At 45.3% G+C, this 27,406-nt stretch overlaps 1 protein-coding gene across 1 annotated transcript in view; it reads right to left on the bottom strand.

Moving 5' to 3' along the window:
- Nucleotides 1-26,559, bottom strand: part of LOC309557763 (uncharacterized protein) — a 228,439-nt gene extending 201,880 nt beyond the window's left edge. Inside the window, exons 1-6 of the mRNA XM_082260528.1 lie at nucleotides 26,463-26,559; nucleotides 23,495-23,601; nucleotides 16,859-16,929; nucleotides 14,823-14,940; nucleotides 9,826-9,956; nucleotides 9,544-9,689 (exon numbers count right to left, since the gene is read on the bottom strand). Coding sequence (XP_082116654.1) covers nucleotides 9,544-9,689; nucleotides 9,826-9,956; nucleotides 14,823-14,940; nucleotides 16,859-16,929; nucleotides 23,495-23,601; nucleotides 26,463-26,539 — 650 coding nt within the window. The 5' untranslated portion in view covers nucleotides 26,540-26,559. The remainder of the gene's footprint in view (nucleotides 1-9,543; nucleotides 9,690-9,825; nucleotides 9,957-14,822; nucleotides 14,941-16,858; nucleotides 16,930-23,494; nucleotides 23,602-26,462) is intronic.
- Nucleotides 26,560-27,406: the final 847 nt, after the last annotated feature.

The raw sequence follows: 27,406 nt of genomic DNA on the forward strand, positions 1-27,406 counted from the left end.
TCTACCGCCTCCTCATCCGGACAGCGTAATACCTTCACCACCAACTTCAGCACGGCCAGGGCTAAACGACAGCAGGCAGTTTTACAACTTGCCTGTTTGGGGGACAAACCACACACCGCGCAGGAGTTGTGGAGGAGCATGAAACAGCAGACAAATGAGTGGTTGCTGCCAGCGAGCCTCAAGCCCAGCCTGGTGGTGTGCGATAACGGGCGAAATCTCATAGCAGCTCTGGGCCTAGCCGGTTTGACGCACATCCCTTGCCTGGCGCATGTGCTGAATTTGGTGGTGCAGAGGTTCCTTAAAAACTACCCCGATATGTCAGAGCTGCTGCAGAAAGTGCGGGCCGTCTGTGCGCACTTTCGGCGTTCTCACCCTGCTGCTGCTCGCCTGGCAGGGCTGCAGCGTAACTTCGGCCTTCCCGCTCACCGCCTCATATGTGACGTGCCCACAAGGTGGAACTCCACCTTGCACATGCTGGAAAGACTGTGCGAGCAGCAGCAGGCCATAGTGGAGTATTAGCTGCAGCACGCACGCGTGAGTCGCTCTGCGGAACAGCACCACTTCACCACCAATAACTGGGCCTCCATGCGAGACCTGTGTGCCTTGTTGCGCTATTTTGAGTACTCCACCAACATGGCCAGTGGCAATGACGCCGTTCTCAGCTTAACTATCCCACTTCTATGCCTCCTTGAAAAAACAATTCGGGCGATGATGGAAGAGGATGTGGCACAGGATGAGGAGGAGGAGGAGGAGGATGAAGAGGTAACATTTCAAAGGCTTTCAGGGCAGTCATTCGCAAGGGGCTCCGAGGGTGAGTTCCTGCACACACAAACGCCAGGGACACAATTGTCCAGCAGGGGCACAGTTCTGGAGGATGAGGAGGATGAGGAGGAGGAGGAGCTGGAGGAGGAGATGGAACCATGTTCACAGCAGGGTGGCACCCAGGCCAGCTCATGGCCATCACTGGTGCGTGGCTGGGGGGATACAGAGGACACGGACGATACACCTCCCACAGAGGACAGCCTTTCGTCGCCTCTGGGCAGCCTGGCACACATGAGCGATTACATGCTGCAGTGTCTCCACAACGACCGCCGAGTTGCCCACATTCTAACTTGTGCTGATTACTGGGTGGCCACGCTGCTGGATCCCCGTTACAAGGACAACGTACCATCCTTAATTCACTCACTGGAGCGCGATCGCAAGATGCGCGAGTACAAGCGCACGCTGGTAGACGCGATGCTGCTGGCATTCCCATCTGACAGCGGGGCCACAGTGGAAGCACAAGGCAGAGGAGGAGGAGGAGGAGGTCGCCAACTCAACCAGGGCACCGCCAGCACCTCAGAAGGCAGGGTTTGCATGGCCGAAATGTGGAAAAGCTTTGTCAGCACGCCACAACAAACAGCAGCACCAGCAGCTCAGATGGAACGTCTTAGCAGGAGGCAGCATTTTACCAACATGGTGGAGCAGTATGTGTGCACACGCCTACATGTAGTGAATGAGGGGTCTGCCCCCTTCAACTTCTGGGTCTCCAAATTGGGCACATGGCCTGAGCTTGCCCTTTACGCCTTGGAGGTGCTGGCGTGCCCTGCAGCCAGTGTATTATCTGAACGGGTATTTAGCACGGCTGGGGGTGTTATAACAGACAAGCGCAGCCGCCTGTCCAGAGACAATGTGGACAAGCTCACGTTCATTAAAATGAACCAGGCATGGATCCCACGGGACTTTTCCGTACCTTGTGCAGAATAGCAATGGATACCGACCTTACCCAGCCATTGTTCCATTTTTGCTCTTTCTCACTCTTTTGGGGTGTACCCTCATTTAAAATTTGTGAAAAGAAGCAGTGTTGGCTACCTCGTCCTCCTCCTCAGGGCCAGATTAACGTAGGGGCTATTGGAGCTGCAGCTCCATGCAGGCCCCTACCTTTTATATAGGCCCCGGGTTGGCCATATTCACTGTGACCGCTCTTCTGTCACTTGTAAACACAGAAGTCTGGCTTCTATGCTCGCTTCCCCAGGCAGCACCCTCAGAACCTCCCCACACAGCACGAAGGCCGGACAAGGAGGGACAGTTGCCGATGCATGGATGTGTTTATGGGCTTCAGAGACAGCATCCCATGTTGAATTAGGCATGCATGGCTGCACCCTTCCTCCTCTGGGTGCATGCCAAGGCACGGCCCTTAAGGCCCTTCAAAATCCTCAGCACCAAGACCATGATGCTCTTAATCCGGCCCTGGTCCTCCTCCACCGCCGCTTCCACCTACACCGCCCATAGGTGTGCGCAGCCTATTGCATTAGGGTGTGCACCCCAAAGTTGAAATACACATGCATGTGTTTGCCTACATGTACATGGCCCCGATACATTACTCTCCCTGCTGGCAAAGAGAAATAGAGCAGAGCAGGTGCGAGGGAGATCTTTCCCATCTCCTCACTGGCAAACAGAGCGATAATGCTATGTGCCCTAGGTGATTAGGGTGTGCCCAGGTACACCAGGCACACCCTGTGCGCACGCCTATGACACCGCCACATCCACCACCACCTCAACCTCCCTCCTACTCCATATGGGCCTCGTCCTTCAGAGATGAAGAACATTGTTTTATTTTTCTGTTTTTTTTTGTTGTTTTAAGTTATTTCCCTATCCACATTTGTTTGCAGAGCACTTGCCATGCTCTTAACTACGTTTTGCTGCCATTTGCAGCACTCTAGCCCTTTCCATTGGTGTTTTAGAGCCATTTTAGTGCCTTAAAGTTCGGGTCCCCATTGACTTCAATGGGGTTCGGTGTCCGGGAAAAGTTCGGTAAAAGTCCGGGACACGGACCCGGACTTTTTTTTAAAGTTCGGCCGAACCCGTCGAACACGGACATCTAGGTGTCCGCTCAACCCTAATAACAACCCATTTCTGTACGTCATTTTTATTAACAAACCCATTTTCTGTACGTCATTTAGTGTATTTAAACTCTTGCCTGCTGTAATAAAACCAGGTCATTTTTGATTCAATCACTGAGTCTTATTCTGATTTCATTATATATATATATATTGTCTGATTTGGTATCACTGACTAACAGGTAACAGGTATTTTGTACCTGAGGAAAAATTCCACAACAATCCCTACACATTCCCCAGTCCATACAAGTATAGATCCTAACACATTACCCAGTCCATACCAGTATAGATCCTAACACATTACCCAGTCCATACCAGTATAGATCCTAACACATTACCCAGTCCATACCGGTATAGATCCTAACACATTACCCAGTCCATACCAGTATAGATCCTAACACATTACCCAGTCCATACCAGTATAGATCCCTACACATTACCCAGTCCATACCAGTATACATCCTAACACATTACCCAGTCCATACCAGTATAGATCCTGTTATATTCTCCTTGTTGTGAGAGACACAGGACTCTGGTCTGGAACAATGGATGTTTATTCAGGACTCTCTGTACAGCATTACAGGACAGCTCTGTATATCAATACATCTCTACATGTGTCTAAGATGGCCACTCTGCCCCTTGACCCTTGTCATCACTCCTGGGTGGAGCCAGCCTTAAAGTGACAGTACATGTGAAACCCTTCAGGTATAACACCTTCCATCCATCCCTAAAAAAAAAAACAAAACAAAAAAAAAACACAACAAAAAGAGAACAGGCATAAAACAGTAACTCATAATTGTCCAATACAGTCCTCCAACTCAGGAGATTTACATGGCTTCTTCCACGTCCGGATGTGATAACAACTTCCAGGGACGCTACTGGGAGAACATGGCAGCGGATCACTTTCGGCGGGCCTGTCGAAAGTCTCGTAACCGGTCTTGCATTTGAAACCGGTCAGGAGGGCGACAGCGTCATTGAGGACGGGCGCCCAGCGACTCGGGGGCCCGGAGGAAGCAGGACTGGTCGGAATGGACAATGGCGGGGCCAAGAGGGGATCCCCTAGCTCAGAGGGTGAACAGACCTCTGGACCAGGGCTGGAGGGCTCTGTTGGAGCTGAGTTCAAAAGTTCAGAGTCCTCCCAAGCATCAGTCTCAATGCATCCTGATCCGGTAGAAGCAGGTCCTTGAGACACTGGAGGTGCAGCCGATGTCAGGGATTCGGGTAGCTGAGAACAAGGATGCAATTGGTCCGCATGCCGTCTGAAAATGGAACCATCTTCCAGGCAGACCCGATACATTTTGGGTCCCAAAGTCTCTGCGACGATAGCAGGAAGCCAACGAGTGTTGGAAGCGCCATAAGATCGAGCCCATACCTTTTGCTGGGCTGTAAACCGGGGAATCTCGTCGTGTTCGACCCTCTTGTCTTGGGACTGCCGTACATGTTCCTGACCATTTGAGGGCTGAGCATGTCCAAAACAGTCCATGGCTGCCGACCCAAAAGAAGTTCAACTGGAGTTTTCCCAGTGGTTGCATGTGGTCTGTAAGCAGAAAGGGAGGAGTCCAGCTGCTGGGGTGACAGGGACTGTTGTTTACTTGTAGCCACAGTAGCTTTGAAATAGCGTTTGAAGGTCTGTACAAACCTTTCTGCTTGACCATTTGTAGCCGGGTGGTAAGGTGCGGTCAACTTGTGTTTGATGTTGTGGGCAGTCAGGAAACTCTGAAACTCCTGGCTTGTGAATTGTGCACCGTTGTCTGTGACAAGTTCTCTGGGGTATCCAAATGTAGCAGCGAGATGTAACAGTTTGGAAATCGTCGCCTTAGTCATCGGCTGGGTAACAGGAATGACCTCAGGCCACTTTGAATGGGCATCAATAATGATCAAAAAGGTGTGTTCTCTGATCGGGCCTGCAAAGTCCAAGTGTAGGCAAAACCAGGGAACCGTGGGCCAAGTCCAGGGCTAGACGCACCCTCGAGGAGGGTCTCTTACAGTTTGTGCACATCCAGCACACGCATTCACATATGTCGTGATATCTGAGTCTAGGTTCGGCCACCACACATAACCTCAGGCCTTTTGTTTCATACGTGTGCCCCCGGGATGACCAGTATGTAGCAAGTCCAGAATGTGTCTCCGGAGGGTCTGTGGAACGATCACTCGGTCTCCCCATAAAACACAGTTGCCAGCCACAGTTAATTCCAGACGCCTACGGAAGTAAGGTTCATAATCCTGTGTGACAGTTGCAGGCCAACCGTACCGTACCCAGGAGAGTATTGTCTTAAGGAAGGTATCCTTGGCTGTATGGGCTGCTACTTCCCCGGAAGACAGAAAGGACAGGCTGGTTAACGACAACTCTTGACAGGTGGAGAAGAGTCTGTTAATGTCCTTGTCAGACGGGACATGGCGTCTGCATTAGCATTGGCATCATGGCTGCGATACTGGATTTTGTAGCTATATGCTCCCAAGAATAGGGCATAGCGTTAAAGACGGGCCGCAGTCGTCTGGGAGATGCCTTTGTCAGGGCTAAAGATCTGAAGGAGTGGTTTATGATCAGTCAGTATGGTGAATTCCCTACCATACAGGTAAAGATGAAACATCCTTATTGCCCATATGAGCGCCAGAGCCTCTTTGTCAATGTGAGAGTAATTGCTTTCTGCTTTTGTCAAGGAACTGGAGGCGAATGCCACAGGTTTCTCTGACCCATCTGGTAAAACGTGAGATAGTACAGCCCCTAGACCATAGGGTGAGGCATCACAAGCCAAGGTGAGAGGCCTTTGGAGGTCATAGTGCAAGAGCATGCGTGACGCCAACAGCTTTCGCTTAGAAACTTCAAAAACACGTTGGCATGCAGCCGACCAGTTCCATCTGGAGTGTTTCTCCAAAAGCTTGTTTAATGGAAACAAAGTGTGTGCTATATCCGGCAGGAATTTGTGGTAATAGTTCAGCAAGCCCAGGTATGATCGTAGCTGTTGGACGTTGGTTGGGGCTGGAGCTTTTACTAAAACAACAACTTTGGCTTCCGTGGTGTGTATACCCTCTGCATCCACAAGGTGGCCACAAAACTCCAATTTAGGTACCATGAATTGGCATTTCGCTAAGTTCACTTTTAGACCCTGCTCTTGGAGTCTGGCCAACACAAGCTCCACGTTACACTTGTGTTCCTGGTCCGTCAGGCCCGTGATGAGCATGTCATCTAACAGGCACTGTGTGAAAGGAATGTCCGCCAAAATCTCATCCATTTTGCGTTGCCAAATGGCTGGGGCGGAGGCTACCCCAAACACCATCCGATTGTATTCATACAGTCCCTTGTGAGTGTTGATGGTTAGAAACTTGCGGAACGAAGGGTGGACCTCAAACTGTAAATATGCTTGCCTGAGATCAAGCTTGGTGAACTTTTGACCTCCTGCAAGAGAGGCAAAAATGTAATCTACTCTGGGTAGGGGATACTGGTCTATCTCCAGTTGAGAATTTAGTGCCATGCGGAAATCGCCACAAATGCGTAAGTCCCCATTCGCTTTCTTTACTGGTACAACTGGTGATGCCCACTCGCTGTGCTCTACCTTTGAGATGACACCTTGTTCCTCCAGCCGGCTTAGTTCAGCTTCCACACCTGCTCGGAGTGCGAAAGGTACCGTCCAAGCTTTGAAGAACCTAGGCTGGGCATTGGGTTTCAGCCTGAGTCTCACACAGTCATGCTTTATTTTTCCCAAATGGTTATCAAAGACTTGTGGGAATCGCTGTTTCAGGGATTCCACCCATCCCTCTTCATCCCCTGATGGGATGGTCATGGTGTTGCAGGGGTTAATGGCGATGTCTGGCATGCCAAAGTGAGCAATCCAGTCTCTCCCAAAGAGAGGGGGTCCCCCATGTTCTAGGATATATAATGGCATTCTCTTCGTCTGACCCTTGTAGGATACCTGTACTTTCACGTACCCCAGTGGGTGGAGTATCTGCTTTGAGTATGTCTGCAGTTTGATTGGTGTTGGATGGACAGTTGTTCGGATCAGAAGTTTTTTCCATTGTTTCTGGGTGATAACTGAAACTGCTGCTCCTGTGTCTACATCCATCTTGAGTTTCTTTCCTTCCACGGTTACCTCTACAGTCATTGCTGAGGGTGCTGAATGCATATGATGTATGTCCAATCTGTGGAGCACTTCCTCATCCTCTGATTCCGATGACGATGTATATCTTCCCACCATATATGCCTTTGTTCTGGTGTTCAGAGGTTGTTTATTTCGCACCTTCTTACTACGGCAGACTTGTTTCAGATGGCCTGCCTTACCACAATTATGACAGAGCTGATCCTTAAACCGGCAGACTTTGTGATCATGGTCTGTATTCCCACAACGGTAGCAAGCTGACTCCCGGCTTGGTGAGGGTCTATATTTCCAGTTAGCTGCAGTTGGCTTGAGTGCTGTTCTGAAAACTTCCTCTTTAACCTCTTCCCTTCTGCTCTGGGGGTTCAATGTCTCTGTATCTTTCACAGCCATTTCCATCACTGAAGCTATCTCAATTGCCTTTGTAAGGGTAAGATCTTTCTCTGTTAACAGTCGCTTTTGGCTAGACTCACTATTTAGTCCCATGACAAACTTATCCCTCAGTGCAGTTGGTAAGTACTCCCCAAAAGAACAGGTTGAGGCTAGTTTGCGAAGGGCGAGCACATAAGCCTTAATATCTTCACCCGGCTGCTGCTGCTGCTGATAGAACCGGAATCTTTCCACAATCTCTAGTGGTTTAGGCTGGAAGTGATTCCCTAACAGTGTCAGGAGCTCTGCCAAAGTCTTAGTTGCTGGTTTTTCAGGGAAAAGGAGATCCCTAAGAGTGTCATATGTCCTAGCACCAACCACTGTCAGAAATACTGCTACTTGCCTGTCACCTGGGATGGCATTTGCAGCAAAATATTGTTCCAGTCTCTCAATCCAGGAACTCCACGATGTCTGTTCTCCATCAAATTCACTTAATGTCCTGATCAATGACATTTTCCTGCTGGGCTCTGTGGGTGTTTGTATTCAGCTGACAATCCAGAGTTTTTTTTCTTCTTTTCTTTTCTCACACGGATAGTAACCTTGTAAATCCCATCCTCGTCGCCACTGTTATATTCTCCGTGTTGTGAGAGACACAGGACTCTGGTCTGGAACAACGGTTGTTTATTTAGTACTCTCTGTAGAGCATTACAGGACAGCTCTGTATATCAATACATCTCTACATGTGTCTAAGATGGCCACTCTGCCCCTTGACCCTTGTCATCACTCCTGGGTGGAGCCAGCCTTAAAGTGACAGTACATGTGAAACCCTTCAGGTATAACAGATCCTAACACATTACCCAGTCCATACCAGTATAGATCCTAACACATTACCCAGTCCATACCAGTATAGATCCTAACACATTACCCAGTCCATACCAGTATAGATCCTAACACATTACCCAGTCCATACCAGTATAGATCCCTACACATTACCCAGTCCATACCAGTATACATCCTAACATATTACCCAGTCCATACCAGTATAGATCCCTACACATTACCCAGTCCAAACAAGTATAGATCCTAACACATTACCCAGTCCATACCAGTATACATCCTAACACATTACCCAGTCCATACCAGTATACATCCTAACACATTACCCAGTCCATACCAGTATAGATCCCTACACATTACCCAGTCCATACCAGTATAGATCCTAACACATTACCCAGTCCATACCAGTATAGATCCTAACACATTACCCAGTCCATACCAGTATAGATCCTAACACATTACCCAGTCCATACCAGTATAAATCCCTACATATTACCCAGTCCATACCAGTATACATCCTAACATATTACCCAGTCCATACCAGTATAGATCCCTACACATTACCCAGTCCAAACAAGTATAGATCCCTACACATTACCCAGTCCATACCAGTATACATCCTAACACATTACCCAGTCCATACCAGTATACATCCTAACACATTACCCAGTCCATACCAGTATAGATCCTAACACATTACCCAGTCCATACCAGTATAGATCCTAACACATTACCCAGTCCATACCAGTATAAATCCCTACATATTACCCAGTCCATACCAGTATACATCCTAACATATTACCCAGTCCATACCAGTATAGATCCCTACACATTACCCAGTCCAAACAAGTATAGATCCCTACACATTACCCAGTCCATACCAGTATACATCCTAACACATTACCCAGTCCATACCAGTATACATCCTAACACATTACCCAGTCCATACCAGTATAGATCCCTACACATTACCCAGTCCATACCAGTATAGATCCTAACACATTACCCAGTCCATACCAGTATAGATCCTAACACATTACCCAGTCCATACCAGTATAGATCCTAACACATTACCCAGTCCATACCAGTATAGATCCTAACACATTACCCAGTCCATACCAGTATAGATCCTAACACATTGCCAACCTACCAGTCTACCCCTCATCTGTACATGTAATAGCCACGGCAAAGCTGTTATAGCTGCAAAGGGTGGGCCAATCAATATTGAACCCTACGGACTAAGACTGGGATGTTATGAAAGTTCATGTGTGTGTAAAGGCAGGCGTCCCAATACTTTTGACAATGTAGTGTATATTATTACTCCGGAATGTTGCTGTCCTGGTTTTGGTATCGGGTGGAATACTCACGTTACTTTGTGGATAGCCGTTGCGGTTTTGGTGTATTGCCTCATTTGGTTGATGTTTGAGGTCAGAACCGTTGGGTCTCTTACTGAAGAAAATCTTCGGAAATCAAAGTGTGTTATAAAATCGCTGGAATACTGCATGAGGGCGAACTGAGGGGGGAAGGAAAGATGGGGGGAGCAGAAATGGAGAAATGATCAGTCATCGGGAAAGAAGTATTTTCTCCGCACTGAATTATAATATATTATAGATATGACATTGATTATTGCAGAATAGAGAGGGGGTTACCTGGGTGTCTGTCTTGCTGAATGATGTCATAACCGTAGACACAAAAGTCAACATTTTGGAGAAATCATCTCTTCTGACACTGCCGGATCCATCAATCAGGAAGACGATATCCAGGCTGAAAAGGTTACACTCTGCAGAGACACAGAGAAAGGCAATGAGGGATCCACAAATCCGCCTTGAAAGAAAATGCCTGACCCATAGGGACTGATACCAAGATGGATATTGCGATGCCATGTGCCATGATCTGAGATTGCATGTGTGACTGCGGCGGGTATCAGACCCCTGGCCTTCTCATCCAACTCGTGACCAAGGACCAGGCAATCTCACACCCTGCCGTCACTTGCGTAACAATGCCACTCTCAGCTGCACCCGACACACAGATTGTCCAGCTTGCGGGACCACAATCTAGATGTCAGCAGGCTGAGAGCGATTGTCACCGGGCTAATTAAATGACTAACCCTTTCTCTGCCATCACCTCTACGTTTGAGCCCAGCGGACGCTCGTAATTTTAGAAATACCAATTATGACTTTAGAATAATCATCTGTAACATGCGCTGTCACCTCAGACAGGAATGTTCAGATGGTCTATTCTATACAGTAGCGCTCTTCCAGGAGGCAGGTTCTGGTTAGCTTGCTTTTAAGAGCTTAGAGACAAAATTAACACTTTTCCAAATAAGGTTTAATTGTAAGAAAGGTTAAAATTGGTGCAAATAAAAATATTTACAGAAAAATGGGTTACAAAGAAATTGAGACACAATACAGCAATTTAGGAGAATAGATAAAGGATTAGAAATGAAATACTTGCATTCAAAAGTCCCAAGTGTATCTTAGTTTCAGAAGCTGAACAGGGGTGATCGGTTCATCCCTTGAGCAATGTTACTGCTTGGATGGTAGAATGAGGACTGAGAGCTCCCTTTGTGTCTCTCTTTTTCTCTGACCCCCAGGGGGGTGTCACCAGAAGTACTTGACCAATAAACACTGGGGCCCTGGGCGGCCCCGGAAGCTTAGCAAAATGCCAAGACAGTCACCTCCCGCTTAGACAGATTACTAACAGAACTCATATCTCGAAATATGTAATGGTTACATTCTTGAAACTGATATTTTATTGTACGGCATAGAATTTCACATCCGTGGACACCAAACACAGGTTATCTCGTAATAACCTCTGACCCGTAAGGCATCTGACCGCTAGCTTGTCTTCCCTTGGAGCGAATGTGATCATGTTTGATCTTAATTCGATCGGTATTTTAATTGGCATTCAAATATATATTTTCTAGAGACCTATCTGGGTTGTGTGTAAAGTTGTGAATTTGTGGGTAACTGTGTCCAAATAACAGAGCTCTTGAATGATCTGTTATACGACTCATTAGCCATATGGCTTTGCTCAGATTACGGCAGAGCTTCTGGCCAGGAAGAGACATATCGGCTAGAAGGTCTGTCTGCGGTTAAGATAAGGGTGTTAGAAGTGTCAGCTCGCAGGAAGCCCAGCATTCCTAAGCTAATTGAGGTGGGGTGGGGGTGGTAAATGAGTGCCTTTTGGTTCTACTGTCATGCTGAGCTCTGAAACACCAAATGGTTGCTTTCGTATCCCAGCGCAGGATATTCAGTATACGATACCATTACAGCATGTATGTAGAACATTTTATTAGGTGAGCCTGATCATTATTCCAATCTCTTTGTACATAACCATTAGTGAAAAAATAAAGGTGCGCTGATAAACGTGCGTAAAGCTGCTACCAAGATATATATGTGATATGAATGTAAAGAAAGGTTGGTGCGCTAAACTTAATTCCACAAATATATAAACAATGCATACAAATGTAGATATGGTGAAAAAATCAAAAGTCCATTCTCTTGTGACAACGTGCAAATGAATAAACTTTGAAGTGACTTGAAACGAATTGTGATTCCTGTAACTCGATAAATTGTGTATGACCACCACGTGAAACGATCCCCACCACCGACAAGCTGTTCTTCTTACCAGATAGATATATACGTGAGTTGATTAATAATACAGCTACTCACTCCCCATGCAGCTTCACCCAAGGTGTGTGTGTAAGCCGCTTACCAGATATCAATGTGGTTGAGCATGGGAATACAATCTCATCTCTTCAGAATCGAGGCTGTCTGTTGGTGTGGCGATCCCAATACAAAGTATAGTGTCTCCTTGTGACAGATATCAATGTGGTTGAGCATGGGAATACAATCTCATCTCTTTAGAATCGAGGCTGTCTGTTGGTGTGGCGATCCCAATACAAAGTATAGTGTCTCCTTGTGACTTTTATTAGGTCTTAGGATGGTGTGGGCTTCAGCTGCAAGTGGAGAGCTTGCAGACAGCACTCAAGCCGTGTACAGTATAAGATTAAGGGCTTCCTTCCCTGGTTTATTTTGTCAGCATACACTGCAAACAGAAAAGGATTCCCGCATAGGGGTAGAAAACAAAAGCAAAAGTCCAGCAACACAAATATAAGCCTCCTGGCTAATAAACAGAGCTTACTGGGTCTGCTCCAGTCCTGCAGACAAGTTTCCTCACAGCCTACTTCTCCTCTCTCCTAGGAGAGAGGAGAAGTAGGCTGTGAGGAAACTTGTCTGCAGGACTGGAGCAGACCCAGTAAGCTCTGTTTATTAGCCAGGAGGCTTATATTTGTGTTGCTGGACTTTTGCTTTTGTTTTCTACCCCTATGCGGGAATCCTTTTCTGTTTGCAGTGTATGCTGACAAAATAAACCAGGGAAGGAAGCCCTTAATCTTATACTGTACACGGCTTGAGTGCTGTCTGCAAGCTCTCCACTTGCAGCTGAAGCCCACACCATCCTAAGACCTAATAAAAGTCACAAGGAGACACTATACTTTGTATTGGGATCGCCACACCAACAGACAGCCTCGATTCTAAAGAGATGAGATTGTATTCCCATGCTCAACCACATTGATATCTGTCACAAGGAGACACTATACTTTGTATTGGGATCGCCACACCAACAGACAGCCTCGATTCTGAAGAGATGAGATTGTATTCCCATGCTCAACCACATTGATATCTGGTAAGCGGCTTACACACACACCTTGGGTGAAGCTGCATGGGGAGTGAGTAGCTGTATTATTAATCAACTCACGTATATATCTATCTGGTAAGAAGAACAGCTTGTCGTGGTGGGGATCGTTTCACGTGGTGGTCATACACAATTTATCGAGTTACAGGAATCACAATTCGTTTCAAGTCACTTCAAAGTTTATTCATTTGCACGTTGTCACAAGAGAATGGACTTTTGATTTTTTCACCATATCTACATTTGTATGCATTGTTTATATATTTGTGGAATTAAGTTTAGCGCACCAACCTTTCTTTACATGTACATAACCATTGTCTACGGGTTCTCATATAATAATCTAAAGTATACTGCACTGGAGTATTGTGTATGTGCTGTATACCATGAAGAGCCCACATTGTGAGGGCCACATGTCTTCATCACTGAGGTCCAGCTGGGGCCAATGGTTAGAAGGATAATAGAAATCGTAATAAGGTGGGAGGCAGGGGCGTACACATAGGGGTCTCAGAGGTTGCAAATGCGACCTGGCCCAATGCCCCAGGGAGCCCTTGTGGCTCCCCTGTACACCTAGATAGGAGGGGCAGCAGGGCAGCATTCAGAAGAACCAATGCCCTCCATTTTCAAAATGGAGAGGATCAGTTCCTCTACGTGCCACCCCGCTGCCCCTCCTATCCACCTCCTGCTCTATTTGGACCCCTGTGTGACCCCCTGCCTCTCCAACCCTCACCGCTGCCAGGTTCCCCAATCCTCATCTCTGATGCTATCAGGATGCAGAGCAGGGAAATGTGTAATTTACCTGCCCCTTCCTTGTCCTAATGAATAGAGTCAGTGATCCGTACCGATGAGGCATAGTGAACTGTGTTTACTATGCTTCAGTTTGTGAATGAACAGGAAGCCTTTGTACAGAGCTATTCCTGTTTAGTCATTGTGTGCAGCTGAGGCTGCAGAGATGGAGATTGGGGGCTGTGTCCTCAAAGTAAGTCACCAGGGGTCTGTTTAGACCAATATTTCACCAAAGCCCCCCAACGCTCCTACAATAACTGTAAAAAAAAAAATGAAATTGTAAAAAAATGTAGCACCCTCCTAGGTAGGTGCTAGGAAAACCATATAGGTGGCCCTGTCTGCTTATCAGGGGGGGCTGATCATTCAGCTAGGCGGTCACATGTTTCCAGGTGTGTCTGTTGAGTCTGCGGAGTCTCCCCACTGTATCCAATGAGGGCTCTTGTTGGACAGTGGAGGAAACCTGGCCAATAGCACACCAGGGTTCATACCTACCCCAGTGGGCGGAGTCTGCCGCAATGTACCCTGGGATGGGGTATAAGTCTGTGGGGAGCACATGACAGAGCATCTTTGGCGGAAAGCAGAGTCCCAGGAGGAGCAGCGTCAAACCGGCGTTGACCGGCATTCATCCAGCGCCAAGTTAGCATCAATCAGCATTTTCTAAGTGTCTCCGGCAATTTGTGCAGAGTTTAGTTCAAGGAGTATCCCACTCATCCCTTCTCCCATCCAAGTTATAAAATAAATACAAAAACCCAAAGATACTGGACTGGTCATTGTCTCAGTGCTCACACTTGGAGAACATGCTTAAATGTGCTGTTGTTGCCAGCGGTAACCCAGGGGGACCCATATCCAGCAAAATGGCTGGGAATTGTGCTATATAAATAAAATTAAATAAAATGGTCAAAAATAATAAAAAGAAGAAAATTAAAAAAATTAATGACACCAGTGGCAGAACTACCAGGGTTACAAAGGTCACACTTGCGACCGGGCCTGGCATCCCACCACCATGGAGGGGCCCTAAGACGACAGGAAGGGGGCCCACTACAAAACATGAAAGGATCCACTTTCAGAATCAGTGCGAAGGGCCCCAGCTGGAGGTCAGGGGTGCCCTTCTTGGTTTCTCGCACTGGGGCCCTGAAGGTTCTAGTTATGCCTCTGGTATGTGAGTTACCTGGTAGAAAAGCCGGCAGTGTACGCTGGGGCTTCGACCTGCCCAGGACTAGTTGGTAGCACCGTCCATTAACATACATATTCTCTCCGCAGACTCTCTGGAGAGTGGGCCCACAAGCCTGTAATAGACAGGAAAGTAGATTATTATAATATATACATTTTATTAGCTCGCTCCTCCAATATATAGTTACATAGTTACATAGTTTGTGAGGCTGAAAAAAGACATCAGTCCATCCAGTTCAACCTATGATGCGAGTGTGTGTTTGCTGTTAACCGTACATTGTATACCCCTGTATGTTGTACATTGTATACCCCTGTATGTTGTACATTGTATACCCCTGTATGTTGTACATTGTATACCCCCTGTATGTTGTACATTGTATACCCCTGTATGTTGTACATTGTATACCCCTGTATGTTGTACATTGTATACCCCCTGTATGTTGTACATTGTATACCCCCTGTATGTTGTACATTGTACACCCCTGTATGTTGTACATTGTATACCCCTGTATGTTGTACATTGTATACCCCCTGTATGTTGTACATTGTATACCCCCTGTATGTTGTACATTGTATACCCCTGTATGTTGTACATTGTATACCCTCTGTATGTTGTACATTGTATACCCCCTGTATGTTGTACATTGTATACCCCTGTATGTTGTACATTGTATACCCCTGTATGTTGTACATTGTATACCCCCTGTATGTTGTACATTGTATACCCCCTGTATGTTGTACATTGTACACCCCTGTATGTTGTACATTGTACACCCCCTGTATGTTGTACATTGTATACCCCCTGTATGTTGTACATTGTATACCCCTGTATGTTGTACATTGTATACCCCTGTATGTTGTACATTCTATACCCCTGTATGTTGTACATTGTATACCCCTGTATGTTGTACATTCTATACCCCTGTATGTTGTACATTCTATACCCCTGTATGTTGTACATTCTATACCCCCTGTATGTTGTGGTCTCTAAGGTGCCCATCTAATAGTTTTTTGAAACTATCAATGCTCCCTGCTGATACGAAGAGAATTCCACATCCTTACTGCTCTGACAGTGAAGAACCCCTTACGTATTTTAAGGTTAAACCGCCTTTCTTCTAGTTTTAGTGAGTGGCCACGTGTCTTATTGTATCTCCTTTCTCTGAATAGTTTGTTCCTTATGCTAGGGTTTCCAGTACAGTATTTGTACATTGATATCATATCCCCTCTCAATCGTCTCCTCTCCAGAGAGAATAGGTTCAGTGCTTGTAGTCTTTCCTCTCTCTCTCTCTCTCTCTCTCTCTATATATATATATATATATATTCTTTCCACCACCAAGGCGAGACCAGCCAGGACCTGAACTATAAATTTCCCTGACTAGGAATATCAAACCTAGATGGCTGCTTACAGAAACCAGCAGAAAATGTCTTCAGTCCATAAAGAGTTAAAGAATTTTCATAATTGAGGTAAATTGCAGCAAAAATAGGTAAATATAGAGAACTCAGTAAAGTAAAATGATGAACCTGACCCCCGGTGAATGCTTGGAGCAGAGGGCTCCACATTTCTCCACATGTTCTGTACATTGCTGATCTGGAAAGCTGTGTTGGGGGATTTCAGATTAATTAGTACAGAGAATATCCACTGCAAGAAAACCTCAGCATATGGAGGTATAAGGTGAAGAAGCTTATACGTGATATATCCATTAGCCATAGCCAAAGCATTGCCTATGATTAAGGCTTATTGTCAAAACGCATCAGAAACTGCACTTTGTACATGATTCCACTCAATGTAATAAAGTGACTTTTGTCAGGACTCTTCCCCTTATACAGTATCTCCATGTTCCATTAGTATTGGGAAGACACTCTGAGTAGGAGCACCGTCAGTCCACCTCTGCGGAGAATTAATCTGGGAGTTGCAGTTTTCTTCTCAAAACCTCAGCATAGACCACCGCTTGACTGACCCCACTATACATGGGCTCTTTAGGGCTCTGCAAACTCTCAGAGAAGTTTTGGAATCAGACATAGAAAGTGACGTACCAACAACTGCTGTGAAGAGTCCTGGACAGCTAGAGAGAGTCCGAGTGACGTGTTCACCCCATCCTCAGATCCTGCAATACACAGAATATAGAATGTATCACATACAGGTATAGTATTTCTGATGGATCTAGGGAGCTTCATAAGGGGGATGAAGCGGGCCGTAATGTTTTGGGTTGGAAGGTGATGAGATTCCCTCAGCTCTGGTGAAAATAAACCTTCTATCTGACCCAAGTAGAACATTATAAAGTATTATAGCAGTAAGAGGGAAAAGGACCTTCTAAGGGGGATGACAGAAAATGAGTCACAGTTTTTTGTGGAATGTGTCAGATTTGGTTTTTTGTTTCCCCGCTTTTTTGTGTCATACACAAACAAACAAAAGAAATACACATAAAAATGCCTATACATTTGTAATTTCAACAATTTTCTGGACGAAGTGGTGCATTATCTGACAGAAATGCAGGGGTGCCAATATTTTTGGCCATGACTGTAAAAGGGCCTCTTTTGCAGGAAACTCTCTCTAGCTGTGGTTTGCTGAAGAGAAGTGTAACTCTCCAAGAGAACTGAGATAGTCTCCTTACTTCTCCAGGTTTGGGGGCTTTTTTTTTTTGATTGAACTTCCTCCTCCAAGCTTTCATGTTGTGCAATAAAGACTACAAAAAAAAGTTTTGTCTTGCCTTTACTGTACTGTAAGTACAAGCTGAGGACTTCCCTTAAGACTGACATGAGGCTGCTGTGAGTATAAACTATTGGGGCACCCAGGACATTTTCAAAAACTACGAGGGACCTGTCGTGGAATTATCAAGCACAGCTGGTAGTAGTGACTCCCAATCAACTGATCATGTTCTGTAATGTTGAAGATGATTTGGTTCTAATGAGTGTCAGGAATATACCGTCACATGGGTAACTCAGTCATATTCATCCAATCACCAATCACCATGAAATGTGTCCAGGTAGTTGTCGATTGTCCAAGAACTGGACAGGAGGTAGTACGTAATCCCATTACCGTGGTGCCATGAATTCTGGGGCAGGTGTGAATTATTCAAGCTGCATGGCCAAAGAGGAGATTTGTCTCATTTTCTAGTGTAAGAATGTAAAAACGTCATTATAGGTGAGGAGGACCATGCTGTCAATGAAACCAATAAGACAGTTGCCTCAGACTGAAGTCATGGAGTCAGTTGACCTCTCTCATGGCTCTTCTGAACAACTTGTACTCTCTTTCCAAAAATGTGCATCTCACTGTCCTCAAGAGAATGTCCCCTTTTCCGTTAAGGTGTAGGAAGACTGCCGAGTCTTGACCTGCAGAGGTTGTCCATTATGTTGGGCCATTCCTTTGTTGAGAGGCTGTTTTGTTTGTACAGGTCTTTACGTTTCTCATTACGCTGAACCTCATAAAACATGAAACACAAGGGAGTTGCCTCTCTTGTGTTTGAGTTTTGGGTCTTCTGGATGTCCAAGCTTCTGCCTCAGTGTATTGCTGGGCTTGAAAGGCACAGTGATGGGATGTTTGGTAAAGATCCTTCAGAGTTTTTTACACCCCAGCCTCAAAAACATACATATCGGTAGTAGGATTTTAACCACTTAAGCCCCGGAAGATTTTACCCCCATTCCGACCAGGGGGTATTTTGCGATTCGGCACTGCGTGACTTTAACGGACAATTGCGCGGTCGTGCGACGCTGTACCTAAACGAATTTTGCGTCCTTTTTTCCCACAAACAGAGCTTTCTTTTGGTGGTATTTGATCACCTGTGCGATTTTTTGATCATGCGCTATAAACAAAAAAAAGCGTCAATTTTGCAAAAATAACAATATTTTTCACATTTTTTTTATATGAAATTCCCCAAAAAAAATGTAAAAATCTAAATTTTTTAACATTTTCGGCCAATTTGTTTTATGCTACATATGTTTGGTAAAAAAAATCGCAAAAAGCATATTTTGATTGGTTTGCGCAAAAGTTATTGCGTTTACTAACAAAGGGAAAGATTTTTGTCATTTTTGGTGGTTTTTTTTAACGCGTAATGGCGGCGACCTGTGATTTTTTTTGCGGTACTGCGACATTGCGGTGGACAGATCGGACCCTTGACTGACATTTTTGACACTTTTGGGGTTACCAGTGACATTACTGCAGTAATCGGTGCTATACATATGCACTGTTACTGTAAAAATACACTGGTAGTGAAGGGGTTAACTTTATTTGAGAGGGAGGGGCTGTGTGTGTCCCTAGGGGTGCGATTCTTACTGTGATTGGCTGTGGCTTGAGGTGTAGGAACAGTGATCAACGGTCCTACATTGTAGAACCGTGTGATCAGTGTTTCTACACCAGGGAGAATGACAGGCAGCTTGTTTACATAAGCCGCCTGACTTTCTCCCTCTCCGCCGACGATCGCCGAGTGACTGGGGGGGGCCGTGACCGCACAGGAGTGGGAGCGCGCCTCCGGCGGCGCGCGCTCGTTCCCCAGAGCCTCACAGGCTAGCGACGTAGACCTATGTCGCTCTGCCTGTGAGTTGCTGACTGCCGCAGTAAATATACTGTGAGCAGTCGGCAAGCGGTTAAATACCCCTTCCAGTGGACACAGACTCATCAAATAGTATTAAAAATACTTTGTATATACAAATCTTTATTTCATCCAATAAAAAACTTCATAAAAACATATATCATAAATACAAACAAAAAACAAAGAAAGGGGGCACAGTCCTAGCGCATTATCCTCAATAGAGCTTTATTGATAGATAAAAATATATCTACTCACAAACATATGTTGTAAGCCAGCATATCAGATTCAGATAACGGACTCCATCATTATACAGTCCACAGCCCCTGGCTCTGATGAAGAGGTGAAGTCTCGAAACGTGTTAGCCGCTATTTCACTAAGACTGCGGACTGTAGAATGATGGACTCCGTTATCTGATTCTGATATACTGGCTTACAAAATATGTTTGTGAGTAGATATATTTTTACCTGTTATCAATAAAGCTCTATTGAGGATAATGCGCTAGGCCGGTGCGCCCTTTCTTTGTGTTTTGTTTGTAGCTCTTGGTTGACCACCCCGGTCGTAGTGGGCAGCAAGGCCTTGCCATTGAGGATGCCAAGTAGGAGTCCCGTGATAGGAGTGAACTGGGAGCCTTGATTCTGAGCGCAGGAGTTAGGTGCTTAGCATCACAATTTTCTTTTGGGCATATATCATAAATGCATGGACATTAATGCTTCAATCATCACCCAGCCTCAAACAAGATGACTAAATGACTCTACGTGTTCTACTTCTCCCCTCTGTTCCATGGTCCCTGTTTTTGCTTCACCTTGTGGAATGCCTGGTCTGGGTAACAACAAACTTTCAAAGCCCCCCGAGACTTCATCGTTCTTTGTCTTTAGACTTGGTCTTGTTCGGTACCATATCAACTCAATATTTCAAAGTTCTAATCACTCCCCTATTTGTACCTTCTATTGGGTGGTAGATACGTGTAGCAGACTTCCATCAGAGGTAGTGATTCAGCCACCAGTAAGTGAATTTAAACATGCTTGGGACAAACTAAGATCGATACCCAGAAATAAAAATAAAAAAACTCAGTGGACCACCTGGCTGAGCTAAAAAATCACTTATAGTCCACAAACCTGAAACAATGACTTGGTGATGTTCCTCTAAATGAGTTGAAGACTCTCATCTCCATCTCCTTCATGTTCAGGTTGGCTACAACAGGAGATACAAGTGAATCCATAACAGCCATGCTTCTGACCATAGCATGTATCCTTAGGCTTAAAATGGGTGGTGACTAGACAAAGAAATAGGAGGGGCTACTCAAGGCTCCAGTCGGGTCCTCTCCTGTAGTACACACATTGGAGCTCATCCCAGCTCCAATGATACAAGAGACAAAAAAAAGTTCCTATGAGACGCACATCACTGCAAGACCCTGTGGATATGTGAAATGACAGCCTCAGCCCGGGCCTCAGCCAAGCCACACCCCCAGCACGTTTCACTCCCACACCCCCAGCACTGAGGATCCAGATTAAGCTTCAGGGGCAGATGGAAACGTGTTGAGGGCATGGCTTGCCTGGAGCCTGGGCTGAGGCTGTCATTTCAACTATCCACAGGGTCTTGCAGTGGCACATAGGACCTCTTTTGTCTCTTAAAATTGGTGGTGTTGAGATAAAGGTCCAGCAATGACCATACTTGTCTCATATATAATGGCATTGACCTCATCCTATAGGTATACCTGTTATGATCAATTACATACCTTTTATGATTTACAATAAAGGTTAAGTTTTAGTTAAGTGGCCTTTTGGTGCGTAGGGAAGCGCACCCTCGTCTAGTTCTAGTTGAAAAGAGATGTGACATCATAGGGCCCCATTGAGTCTTCTGCCTCTAATCTAAATCCAGGGAACTTGTTGACAAGTTCCTTAGACTTCGGAATATGGTGTAGCATATTGCCAACTACGGGTGATAGAACTGTAGCTAAATACAGAAGAATGTAACAGAAGAATTGATGCTGCTGACAATCAATCCTAGAAGGGCCACCTTCTTTGTGAAGGCTAGGGAGTCCATACGGATGTGGTGTATATTCTCCAGGACAGAGACAGTGGTACAAGGACCAAACACTGGTTTTTACCCTTTCCAGCCATTGTAGACAGTCTATCATCTTTCTATCTCATCTACCTATCAACGCCCCGGACGACGTCACATATGACGAAACCGGTCGGGCGGTACCGGACGTACGACTGTCACACCCCCTAGATGCCGGCTCTTCCAAACACGCAGGATGCCGCGGCTCTGCCTTCTGTCTGTGATGTGCCTTCATGCTATTTACCCATTGTAAGTGCATTTTCAAATACATTTTTGTGTGTAATATAAACGGGATTACGCTATGTGCACCTTATTTCCCCCTATACATTCATGATACAACGTCTGGAGTTCAAACATCCTATATAGTGGAATATATCTGGTCTCCCTGGTCCATGAAGGATACGACTCACTTGGATTGATATCTAAGCGTGTGTGGCCGTTCCATTAGGTTGGAGGCCTCAGATTCTGGTAAGCTGCCACTTTGATACATATACATCACGGGTGTTTCCTGTCTCTTCCTTGGGATTCAAGCTTACCACTTTGATATCACTTTTCTGGGACTTTTTGCCTCCTTTTTTGGATTCACATTCAACACTTTATGGACTTTTATGTTGACCTAATCATTTAGTGTTATTCAATCAATACTTTATTGTTATTTTACATTTATATGGGTTGCACCATATTTGATAGCGCTGCACTATTTTTTGCTTTATAGTCTATCATCTTTGTCTTAGAGCAGTTAGTGTGGTTCTCTCTTTAGTGGTTCATAAATATTGGCATCACTGAGCAGAATGGTCACCACATTTACCCTCATTAGAACCAAAGAAGCCACATGGATAAGCCATGGAACAGGTCCAACATTAGAAGAGAAGCCCGGGACTTGAACCATCCTAGAGGAAGGAAAACCTTCACAGACAATTATTTAGTGTTAGCCCTGACTGCTAGAAGGGGAAATAGCAGACGTTATGGGTTGTTCATGAGGTCATTTAATAATGGCAATCAATGCATTCGTTGAGAAAATGTCAACTATGCACCCACATTCATGCTGAGTTTGATAAACATGTCCCAACAGACTGCCTTGCCTCAGCTAATCAGTAGGGATGATCGAACTTTTGAAAAGTTTGGTTCGACCAGAACACCTGAATTTCCCAAAAGTTCGGTTCGGATTCCAGAACCCCATTGAAATCAATGGGACCCAAACTTCTGGAATCAAAAAACACAATTTTGAAGCCCTAAAACCCAATAAATGCCCCTAAAAAGTGCCTAGGGTTCTGGGTCATGCCCCAGGGACTATGAATCAGGCAAAAAAAGTTCTTAAAAATTGTCGTTTTTGATATATGTATATATGTATACCCCTAACCCAGAATCTGCATAGTGGGGTCACCCTGACATGGCAGAGTTCGGTCACCCTAAACTACACTACGGTCACCCTGACATGGCAGAGTCAGTTCACCCTAAACTACACTACGGTCACCCTGACATGGCAGAGTCAGTTCACCCTAAACTACACTATGGTCACCCTGACACTTAAAGCTATCCCTACAAAAACTAGATTTTTGAATCTAACTATAGTGGTATATAGTACCCTAACTACACTGCATATCCCTTTCCTCACACTAATAATTGCAAAATGACACTGGAGCAACACAAATGCTTCCACTCTCTTCCACAGCCCCTGTATTACAGTGCTAGAGTTTTGGCGGGGCTATGTTATATACTGGGGAACGTATTCACTCCTCATTGGGCTCTGGACCCCGTAGTCACTCCAATCACATTTTACTGATGTTTCTGGGCCATTCATGGGCTTTTAAAGCCCAGTTTCTGTCCCATTGCATTTTGGGCAGTTCTGGTGGCCGAATTCCAAACTTTTACCACAAAAAGTTCGGAATACGGCCGAATTTCGAACACCCAATGTTCGGGTCGAACCGATGGTCGACCCGAACCGTCCGATCATCCCTACTAATTAGACACAGCCTATATCTTTCTATATAATTTTCCCATAGAATCACCTCCCGTCTGCTGGGAGCATTCAGATCTTCAGGACCATCATAATATTAATACAGGATTGAGAAGAAAGAATTACCAGTGGTGACTTTGATGGCATCGCATTTGCTGCTCCCGGGGTCACAGCGAAACAACTGTCCAGTTTTATTAATGGCGGCTTGTTGGAGTGGAGCGCTGACTATCACCCTGCAATCACATAAAACACAGGCAGGCAAAATGACATTCACTGTTCTTAGTTGTACTTTAGACTGGAGGTGGCAGGTTTGGCCAATGTGTGGCCAGTCATTCTGTTTAGGTGATCTTACAGGGAATTCCAGTATTTTGCTGCCTGAACACTGTGTGGACCTGCCAGCGGCTCCTCCTATATTATGATAGGCGGAGCTTCCTGCAGGGAACATTTTTGGTCTACCAAGGTTTGGACCTGCGCTAACATGCCACGTGTCCTGTAGGAAGCTCCAACCAAAACATTGGCTAAAATACTGTAGGTCTACAGACAGGGCGAGGAGACACATTTAGATCTTCACTCTAGTATGGCCTCCTATGGCTGTCACAGACTCTGGAGATAAGAACATTTAAAGGAAATTCTGCCCAAAATCAAAAAGCCAGTTTTAGATGGAATAAGCCTTTAGACCCCTCTTTCCCCAAAATATCTGCAGTCCATGTACAGTATCTCACAAAAGTAAGTACACCCCTCACATTATTCTATCTTTTCATGTGACAACACTGAAGAAATGAGACTTTGCTACAATGTAAAGTAGTGAGTGTACAGCTTGTATAACAGTGTAAATTTACTGTCCCCTCAAAATAACTCAACACACAGCCATTAATGTCTAAACCGCTGGCAACAAAAGTCAGTACACCCCTAAGTGACAATGTTCAAATTGGGCCCAATTAGCCATTTTCCCTCCCCGGTGTCATGTGACTCGTTAGTGTTACAAGGTCTCAGGTGTGAATGGGGAGCAGGTGTGTTAAATTTGGTGTTATCGCTCTCACTCTCTCATACTGGTCACTGAAAGTTTAACATGTTCCACAGGTGCACACCTTTACAATTTTTGGGCCTCCTTCAACACCAGCTCTTTAGGGTTATGGTGGGGAGGCTATGCTAAACAAAAACTACCATGTTTGCGCACCTGTTCCACAGGTGCACACCTTCATAATTTTTACGCCTTCTTCAACACCAGCTCTTTGGGCTTACAGTGGTATGGCTCCGCCAACACCCAAACAACAATTTTTGCTCACCTGTCACACAGATGCATATCATTGTAATTTTTTTCCTTACAAAGGCAATTATTGCTTTCATTACCAGCACTTTCATAGGGATATGGTGTCAAGGCATCGTCCGCACCACCAAAGGCCCAATTTTTAAGCATCCTTTACTTCTATTCAAAGTCAAGAGACAACAGTATTCATCCAAAACATCTCTAATCTTGTTCACTCTGCACTACATTGTGGCCCCTCCCCCTAACCCTCAATGTATCCGTGCATATATGTCTGTTTCTTGTGAGAATTCAAGTTAAAGTGCACCAAACACCATTTTACATGAAATAAAGTGCATCTACATACATCTTTGGACTTCTTGAAAACATTTGGTAATAAAAGCCCCATTGTGGAAATACACCCGTTAATTATATGCATATTTAAAGAGACAGCACCTTTTTCCAAAAAAACCTCTAATCTTGTTCCCAGTGCACTGCATTATGTCCCCATCATACACATTGGCTGAGCCGTTGATTAGGAGCAAAAGAAAGGTGCGGTTAAGCAAAAAAGTCATTTTTGAAGGTTTGGTATGCTATAATTCTGGTTCTGGACATGCTACAGAGCTGAAAATTCACAGGTACAACTTTTTAGACCCCCAGATACTAAATCCAAAGAAATCTCATTTTTTTTTTTTTTTTTCAATAATTGGCTCTCTATCAAAAACGACAATTTTTTAAAACTTTTTTTTGTGTGATTAATAGTCCCTGGGGCATGACCCAGAACCCTAGGCACTTTTTAGGGGCATTTATTGGGTTTTAGGGCTTCAAAATGGTGTTTTTTGATTAACGAAGTTCGGGTCCCATTGATTTCAATGGGGTTCTGGAATCCGAACCGAACTTTTGGGAAATTCGGGTGTTCTGGTCGAACCGAACTTTTCAAAAGTTCGATCATCCCTACTAAGGACATGGATTACTGGAACCATGTCCTGTAGTGTGATGAGACCAAGATAAACTTATTTGGTGTCAGATGGTGTCAGGCGTGTGTGGGGGCAACCAGGTGAGGAGTACAAAGACAAGTGTGTCTTCCTACAGTCAGTCATGGTGGTGGGAGTGTCATGGTCTGGGGCTGCTTGAGTGCTGCCAGCACTGGGGAGCTACAGATCATTGAGGGGACCATGAATGCCAACATGTACTGTGACATACTGAAGCAGAGCATGATCCCCTCCCTTCAGAGACTGGGGGGCAGGGCAGTATTCCAACATAACGACCCCAAACACCTCCAAGATGACCACTGCCTTGCTAAAGAAGCTGAGGGTAAAGGTGATGGACTGGCCAAGCATGTCTCCAGACCTAAACCCTATTGAGCATCTGTGGGGGATCCTCAAACGGAAGGTGGAGGAGGGGAAGATCTCTAACATCCACCAGCTCTGTGATGTCATCATGGAGGAGGGGAAGAGGACTCCAGTGACAACCTGTGAAGCTCTGGTGAACTCCATGCCCAAGAGGGTTAAGGCAGTGCTGGAAAATAATGGCGGCCACACAAAATATTGAGGCCCAATTTGGAGGTGTTTATTAGGAGTGTTCTCACTTTTGTTGCCAGCGGTTTAGACATTAATGGCTGTGTGTTGAGTTATTTTGAGGGGACAGTAAATTTACACTGTTATACAAGCTGTACACTCACTACTTTACATTGTAGCAAAGTCTCATTTCTTCAGTGTTGTCACATGAAAAGATAGAATAAAATATTTACAAAAATGTGAGGGGTGTACTTACTTTTGTGAGATACTATATGTTCCATGAAACCAACAGGGTCAACCCTACAGAAAGGAGAACAAGTCCCACCATTCTTACCATTTATCCAGCTGTGCCACCTGATGTCCAAAGCTCCGATCCTCGTTCTGGAAGATGATTGGATTCTTTGTGTCCATGAAGAAGGCCCCTGTGTAGGGAAGCACTGCAGGACAAAGAGAACATCAAACTGTAAATAAAAGTTAGGAAAGTTCAGCCCAGCGTATCGTTCTGACCTTATCCAGAGATAGAAAAGAAAAGAATAACATCTAAAACACAAGAAACACAAAAATAACGGTCACATGGCAGGGCTAGATGTGATGTGACATGGCAGGGACCTATGCTCGGGTCACATGGTGGAGTTATAAGGTGGGGTCACATGATTGGCCTAGCTGTCATGTGACATGGCAGGGTCATCTGGTAGGGTAACATGGTGGAGTTATATGGTGGGGTCACATGATTGCCCTAACTGTCATGTGATATGGCAGGGTCCTATGGTAGGGTGCCATGGTGGAATTATATGGTGGGGTCACATGGTGGGGTTATAAGGTGGGGTCATGTTATTGGCCTAGCTGTCATGTGACATGGCAGGGTCCTATGGTAGGGTCCTGTGAAGGATTATATGGTGGGGTTACATAGTGAGGTTGAATGGTGGGGCTAGATGTCATGTCTCATGGAAGGGTCATATGGTGGAGTCACATGGTAAGGTGACGTGAGATCACATGGCAGGGAAAGATATGAGGTCACAGGATGGGTTTAGATGTGAGGTTGCATGGCCGGTCACATAGCATGCTCAGATAGCAGAGTTACATTTTGGGGGGTCCCAAGGCATGGTTAAATGTGGGGTTATGGTGGGGGTCATATAGCAGGTTAAGAAATGGGGTTACATGGTGGGTTCACATCTCAGGGTGAGATATGGGGTTACATGGTGGGGTTACATCTCAGAGTGAGATATGGGGATACATGGTGGGGTCACATCTCAGGGTGAGATATGAGGATACATGGTG

Source organism: Pelophylax lessonae, assembly GCF_965119305.1.
Source record: "Pelophylax lessonae genome assembly, chromosome: 6".
NCBI lineage: Eukaryota > Metazoa > Chordata > Amphibia > Anura > Ranidae > Pelophylax > Pelophylax lessonae.